The 7951-nt window shown below is 31.6% G+C and overlaps 1 protein-coding gene across 1 annotated transcript; it reads left to right on the forward strand.

Annotated features, from left to right (window-relative positions):
* The first annotated feature begins 1914 nt into the window (after positions 1-1914).
* Positions 1915-7279, forward strand: LOC112522935 (transmembrane protein 230-like). The gene is made up of 3 exons (XM_025132290.1): positions 1915-2108; positions 5715-6053; positions 6985-7279. The coding sequence occupies exons 2-3, from the start codon at positions 5786-5788 to the stop codon at positions 7062-7064; spliced, it is 348 nt and encodes a 115-aa protein (XP_024988058.1). The 5' UTR covers positions 1915-2108; positions 5715-5785; the 3' UTR covers positions 7065-7279.
* Positions 7280-7951: the final 672 nt, after the last annotated feature.

The raw sequence follows: 7951 nt of genomic DNA on the forward strand, positions 1-7951 counted from the left end.
AAATAGTTAATTTGATACTAATATCGATATATTTTTGTCAAATTTTTATGATATCTTCAAACATATATTTTATTCAAAAATAAAAACATCATCGTTTTCTCAAAATCACATAAAACCATATTATAATATCGACTGAGATAAAAAAATAAAATGAAATATTAAAATCACGATGTATCTCGGTGCATTGCGCGAGTACGCTTCTAGTATTATATTATAAAGTATTTGACAAATACTTTTAAAAATCATTCTTTATGCATGAAGTACTGTGTACTAATGCATATTACTTAAAATTAAATGTTACAAGTAAATTATGCGTAAGTACAACTTATTAAAGCTCAATTTTTGAATTCGTATAACTAACTGCAGATGAATATATTCATATATAGGATAAACATATCATTTTAAGTATAAAAAATCTAAAATATAATTAGAATAATTATTAAGTTATAACAGAATTATTATATTTATAAAAAATTTATTATTAAGCCAAAAAATAAATTATTTCACTATTTGACCTAAATTAAACTATAATAAAAAATTGAACTAAAGAAATTGTAAAAAAAAAACGAGAACTTTTGAATAGTTAATTTGATATTAATATCGATATATTTTTTCAAATTTCTTTTTACTCAAAAGTAAAAACATTATATTTCTCAAAACCACATAAACCGTATTATATCAATATAGACAAAAAATAAAACAAAATATTAAATTGAAGATGTATCTCGTTACATTGTGTGAATACTTTTCTAGTAAATTAAAACATGGAAATTGCGCTTTTTGTAAGAATCTTCGTTGTACAGCTTTATTAAGATTCTTACTTTGTTGAGTTGATAATGATACGAGATAAAGAAAATATAACAAATCAGTTTTTTAGAAGTTCCACCAATGTGAATGCTCTGATACGACAATAAACGTAAAAATGGTAATTTTCATTTTTAAACACACACAATGAGATGGAAAGTCACTGTTATGAGACATAAAGTAAATAAAATGAAACATGTTTCGATTTATAAGAAGTTACACATTTGGTCCATATAGTTTACCAAAAATCAAATTGTATGCTTTTTAAATTAAATAGTTATACAAAAGGTACATATGGTTTACATTCTATAACGACATAGGTGTTTACCGTTAACTTATTTTTGCTAACCCATTTAACTCAAGGGCATTTAAGTTATTTTATTTATTTCTCTTGATTTTAATTAAAATATAATATAATTATTTGAATATTTAATTAAATATTGAGAGGGGAATAAAATGACATAAATGCCCTTTGAGTTAATATAATGATGCTAACATGAGGAATCCGTAGTACTATAAAATGTAAATTATAAAGATATTTTCTATAATTATTTCATCTTAAAGATGCAAAGCATGAGTATGAGTAAACCAACACGAACCACCCATGCAAATTTTCCCTTGAGTTTATAATATTATTGTAGTATATAAATGATAATTTTTTCAATTTCAAGGATTAAGTTATTAGACAATTTATTTGAACAAATAAATCTTTAAACTTTTTAAAATCTGTTAAATAGATTTTTTTTTAATCATTTGGAAGGTAAAACCACTTTAATTTAGAGGTCTTTATAACATGATTCAAGTTGTTAAAGCTTATAAATAAATCACAAAGTATCACACTGGAATAAGTAAATAAGTTGTTTTTAGGGGTGTTTGGGATTGCTTATAAAACAATTTATTGGCTTATTTTGATGTGACATTGATAATAAGCACTTTTAAATGTTTAGATAAACAACTTATACCAGTATCAAATCGATTATAAAATATTTTTAAAAAAGTTAAACTCTTTTAACTTATAATAAATTAATAAATATTTTTATAAAAAAAATTATTTCAAATAAAGAATTCTAAACACTCCATTATAACCAATCCTTGACACCCTTAAAATATAATTGCGCTATGATATGATATCGTGGATTAATTGGTAAAATGGCACCGTAGAAGGAGTCTGATAGGTCACAACTTTTTGGTGGTGGAGACCGACGCCGGAGGCGATGCCATTTTTGGATCAACTAAATATCTCCATCGTTGACCCATCTCTCTCAATTACTCCAAACAAGTGACTAAAACCTCAATCCTCTCGGGTAAGTTTCTCTTCATTTTATGACCTAATTCTTGGTTGATTCATTGTTTGATCGATTAAAAGGTCGGTGATTGAGGTTTCCTACTGGATTCATTCATTGGATCGTTCAATTCTTTTCGTAATCTCAGTCTGTTTTTGTTGTTGTTCTAGCGGTTATTAAAAATCAACTTCTAAATTAAACGAACTGGTCTGTTGAACTTGTGATCGGCTTTTGTTTCTGTGCTTTCCGTCTTTATATGCACCCTTAATAGTACAGTTGAGTTACAATACGAATAAGAAGTAGATTTTTGATTTGATCATTATCAGTCATATTGTTATTGATTTTCATATGAATGCATTGAAAACAAGGCAAGTAACCATCAACTATTGAGAGTACATATATAAGAATAGATCAATAGAAGACCATTTTTTGCAGAAAGGGATGAAGTAGTTGTGGTATTTCGTGATTCTAATGAAAAATAAAAGAAATCAGTGATTGAGAAGGTTATAATATATAGAGTTTTGTGGAAATATTTGGGATGTTGGAATAATATGCAAGTAGCAAACACAAGAACGACCCGTAGATATTTTTTTTCCACCAAAGTTGATTAATGAAGAAAACTGGATTCGGTCGCATCTGAGCAAAACATGGAACATCAACATTGCAATAGGTGAAGGAAACAAGAGACCAAATAGTAGGACCTAAAAGTAGAGTGGATTAAACTTGACCGCATAAACTAATTACCGAAATGTTTCCATTCCTCAAAACACAGTTACTGAGCTGATACCATGAAATTTTTTGTAATAGTTTGTGTACATGTGGTAAGTGCAATCTATGTTCTGTTTGTTTCTATCTATCTTCTTTTTTCTAATTCTGAAGTTATCAACGGGAACAATGCATGGTTGAAGTTTTTTTCCATTATGATAAACTGTGATGCCTACTGTTTTTTCTTCTTCTTGAAATTTTGTGTATCAGTCTCTGTTTGGGTAGTAGGACACTTAAATGAGAATTTCAATTGGAACTCAACCTGCATTTAACCTAAAGTTTTGCAATGACACGTACAATGTACATGTAAATGCTTGATCTTTTATCTTTATTTAAAATTATGCACGACTAGTTTATGCACTTGGCTGGAATTCAAATGCTTCCTTAAGTGTATCATTGTGAACATTGCTTCACAACTAGGCAAAGACACATGAGAAGTGTGGCATGAAGCTAAAGCTGGTGTTCAGATTGAAGTCAATGTAACCAAGATGTTTTTTTGCACCAATAATAGTCATAAAAGAAAATTGTATCTGAAGTCATCAAACTTTTAAGATAGTGTATGATCTACCATTTATTAGTGTTTTGATCATTCAACAGGTACATATCTCTATTTTGAAGGGTACATAGTCCTATAGACTTTCAAATGTAAAAAAATTACAAGATATGCCAACTTTCTTTCTTCATCCATTAACATCCAAGCTATGTTGGAGCTTCATAGGAGATTCATTGGACATTTATATTATCTGTTTGTCATCACTACATCATAAACACATTATTTGTTAAAAAAGCACATTCTTCATACACACGTATGCAAGAGAACTTGATGATACACATGCATACTTTCCCTACGCATACACATGTACATAAACCAATTGAGCCCAGTATATCCCAATGGAGGAGGGTTTGGGGGATGTACCCAAACCTTTCCTGAGTAGAGCGATTGCTTACATGAAGAACCCCAACTTGCAAAAAAGTGTTTGCGAAGAGGTTCAGAACAAGACTTGAGTGCTTCAAAACAAATTTTGAAAGAGGAACTAAGAATAGTAGCCAGTAAGAAAATAGGTTCAGGGAAGATCTGATTAAGTGATTATGTTCCCCCATCTTAAAGGTTTCTTGCCTCATGGGTTTTATGCATTCTCATGACCACGTCATTAAAGTTACTTTTCTTTTAAAAGAAAACACTCTTCATATTAGTGAAGCATAAAAATCTTGATGTGTATGTGTTTTAAGACCCAATTGGAGAATCATATCACAGATTGCCAAGTTGGGTGGTTTATGCAATCTGCACTTATTCTCCGTCAATGTTTTCTTCTCCTTTTTGGGTGTGTATGTGTATTATTTTTGTCATTAGGTGAATGCTCTCCTTTGTATAGTCATATAAAACCAGAGGAGGGAGAAGTTCAGCTGGTGAGTTTGATCGCATATAGTTTCAAATCTTGGCAAATAAGTTACTTAAAGTTACTAAAGATCTCCAGGTTTATAGAAGTCCAAGGTGTTGTTTGTTTTTTAAGAGGTCCTGAGCTCTAAAGTCTTATTTCACTTGTTGATAAAGAGGCGGTGTTGAAGTCTGAATAAGACTGTTTGTTTTTGTAAAGTGATAAATGTTTGAATGTGTGCAATTGTCTATTTTACCTCTCACAATAGTATAATGTTGAATTTATATAACAAAAAAAATTCATTTTTACCTGTAAATATGTAAAATAATTATCAAGAAATCTTTTGTAACTATAATACACTTTTTGAAACAATTGAACTCTTTTAACGTTACCTATGTATTTCAGCAACCTTTTGAATTTATATAAAAAGAATTTGTTCAGATCGATTAAAGCAACATTATGTAGGAAAAAGAGAAAACCCCAGAAATTTGTGATGTTTTTTTTAAGTATATAATATTTATATACGGCAAATAGAACAAATAAACTCACACACCCTCCTCACCTTTGGTGAGGTTTGAACCCTTGACCTCCTAGAAGGCCAAGGACTCACATACCGCTAGGCCAAAGTCCCTTTGATAAATTTGTGATGTTATAGGACACCCAAATGCCAATCGAAGAGAAATGGAGAGGTTTGAGTGGTGTTTCTTCCCAGTTTCAGCGGGGTGGTGGTGGTGGAGGTGGAGATGGCACTTGTAAAGCCAATGAGCGAGTAAAATGAGTTGTAAGGAAGGAACATTGTGAGAGCTTGTAAAAGGACAAGCGTGGAAGCAATGAAATAAGAGGGTAAAGAGGTTAATAAGATGTGGGTTAACCTCTTGTCCAATAAGAGGAAAGTAAGAGGTTTTAAGCTCTTATCACAAAAAAAAAACAAAGTCTTATAACTCTAACTTCTTATTTGACAAGACATAAGAGGTGAATAAGAGGTATTTTCCAAAAAAACAAACAGGAGTAAATTTGTATTTGTCTCTCTGGAAAATTTAAGACAAAGCTGCTCGAGATTTCTATGATTTTTGAAATCTTAGATAGAATGCCATCGGCTGCTCGTTTCACTTTATCTATTGGTCCCATTTCTGCAAAGAGTGGTGATATATTGACCTTATAACAGAGTTAGATTTGGGATTAAAAAACGCTGTGATTTGCTAGCACCAAGCTTCAAAGCGTGCTATGCACAGTCGAAATATCTGAACCTTTTGGATTTTGACCCATTGGTGATGTGTGTTTTTCCCACAACTCGTGTATGTTTTGCCATAAAGTAGATTTCATGCATGATGCTTCTGTTTGATTTCTGAACTTTTGTTGATTGAACATTTAAAAATTTATTTATTGGAGTCAGCATGCTACTTGTTGAACTAATATATCTGTTTCAGAGCTTTGAAGCCTTAGTGCTAATCAGTTAACCTAATTATTCTGTGATGTTTTCTCAAAGTGACCTGGCTCAAGTTTTGATTTGAGTGCTTCTGGACGTCTTTTGCATACTTTGAAGTTGAAGTTATTGGGATGGCATCTAGGCGGAAAATTAATTACACACGTCTTGCTGATGAAGACAACGACTATATAGGCAAAGAAGGATATGACCCTCGGTTTGACTACTCACCAGCAACCTTGGATGAAGTCCCATGGAAATCCATTGCCCTTGCACTTTTTCTGCTCTTCCTTGGATGTGGGCTTCTCCTCCTCTCGTTCTTCATCTTCACAGGTCACATGGGTGGAGACAGATCCCAAGCATATGGCCTATTAGGACTTGGGGTTCTCACCTTCCTCCCGGGTACGTTGATGATATCCTTCATTCTATACATCGTGAATATTGGTTAATTTGGGTATAACAGGTAGTCATGTCTATATCTGCCAAATACTACACTAGTTTTTCTTGTTAACTGCATTTTCTAGCAGATATACACATTTGAAGTTGCTTATGTATAAAATACTTTGCACATGAGTGTTAGTTGAAGATTTTGACTCATTTCAATGGAATTTTGATAATTCTAGAGTTCATTAATGTGCTAGCATTGTGATTCATCTCAATTAACTAGATATCTAGCACTTGAATATTTTGAGATTTTGGGTTTCTCTTAATTTTTCACATAACCTATTTGATTAATTGAAAATGTTTGCATCATTTCAAGAGGCTGAAAACAGAATGGAAGACATAGATGAATTATTGATTATAACCATTCAGTTAAAAAGAAGGCAATAAAGAGAAGAGTACATAAAAGTATGCCAAATGTATAGACCGAGAAGCAAAATTCCACTATGCTGACTGGTAGTTATGTGTTAATTGTTTACAGTCCCCTCTATTCCAAGGTGCTTAGTTTCAACATATAAGAAATTAATGGCCGCTTGTTCCTCAAATTTGTAAATCTGGGACCACAGAATATATTATCAGAAATGTTGCCTTAAATGAAGTAAGACCCAAGTAAGGTAACCTTAGTTTCATTCAATTCGACTTCTGTTACTGCTAAAAGATGTCCTTTCTAATTTGGCATCACCAGTGTAAAGAACTGGTTTGGTCTTCACGAAAACAACCACTATACTCTTCGGGGTAGAGGTTAGGTCTGCATACATTTCACTGGAGAGTGGAGACCCCACTTCCAGGTGAGATATAGTGGGTTTGGTTAGTGTAAAGAACTGATTTGGTTATTTTAGGTGTCAACCTTTGAACAATTCCTTACATTCTGACGATGATTCATCCCTTTTAGGCTTCTATGAGACGCGGATCGCTTATTATTCATGGAGGGGTGCACAAGGCTACCGATATGCAGCCATCCCTGGTTATTAAGGATTATACCTCTTCCTGGTGTTCGGTTGTATATTCAGGGTGTAACATACATACAATTACATACATCAATTCCTGTTATGTAGATCGAGATTCTTTTCTTTATATTTGTGTTTTGAAAATGAATATTTACCAGTGTAGAAAAATACTTGGTTCGGGTTTTCGGTTTTCTGTTTGTTAGTTGATCATCAACTTGCTTGACTTGAGGTTCTTTGATCATATCATCTGTTGGAAGGTTTTGACAAAGCTTTTGGTACATTTATATTGAGAGGGGAATGCGATTTTCAAGATTATCTCTCTCAAGTACTAAATCCCACAATCTTACTATACAATTTGTGATTTCGGTTTCGATATATTGGTGATTTGGATTTTGGTTCAAGATTATCTCGTTCCAACTTCCAATTTCTGATTGAAAAACGGTCTCATACAATATTGGTTTTCAAGCTGGGTTTTTGGTTCCCGAATCTGTAATGGAATTGTAATTAAAATTTGGTAAAATTATTATTTGACAATTTTGTCAAAATGGAAAAAAGAAATGCATAATGTAAAAAAAATGCGACGTGTTTCTTACGACGGAGTAGAATTTCATGTTCAAACGATATGTGAAAAAGTAATTCATGCTATTAAACCATACGTGAGATTTACCATGTTACTTTGATTTGGTTTAATTTTCACTTGATTTATATATTTAAAAGTAAAATTCTTATATACACGTCATTTTATATCAAAATTTAATCAAATTATGCATAAAAAAGTAAGTCTTAATATTAATGTATATGATATAAGATTAACAGGTAAATGTGTATCTACGGTTTCACTTCTTAATTATTCTAAGCTATTGGAATTCTTTTTAAATAATTTTGCCATAAAAAATAAATAGATATGTTTAT

This window comes from Cynara cardunculus, assembly GCF_001531365.2.
Source record: "Cynara cardunculus var. scolymus isolate 2C chromosome LG 1, CcrdV1, whole genome shotgun sequence".
Taxonomy (NCBI): Eukaryota; Viridiplantae; Streptophyta; class Magnoliopsida; order Asterales; family Asteraceae; genus Cynara; species Cynara cardunculus.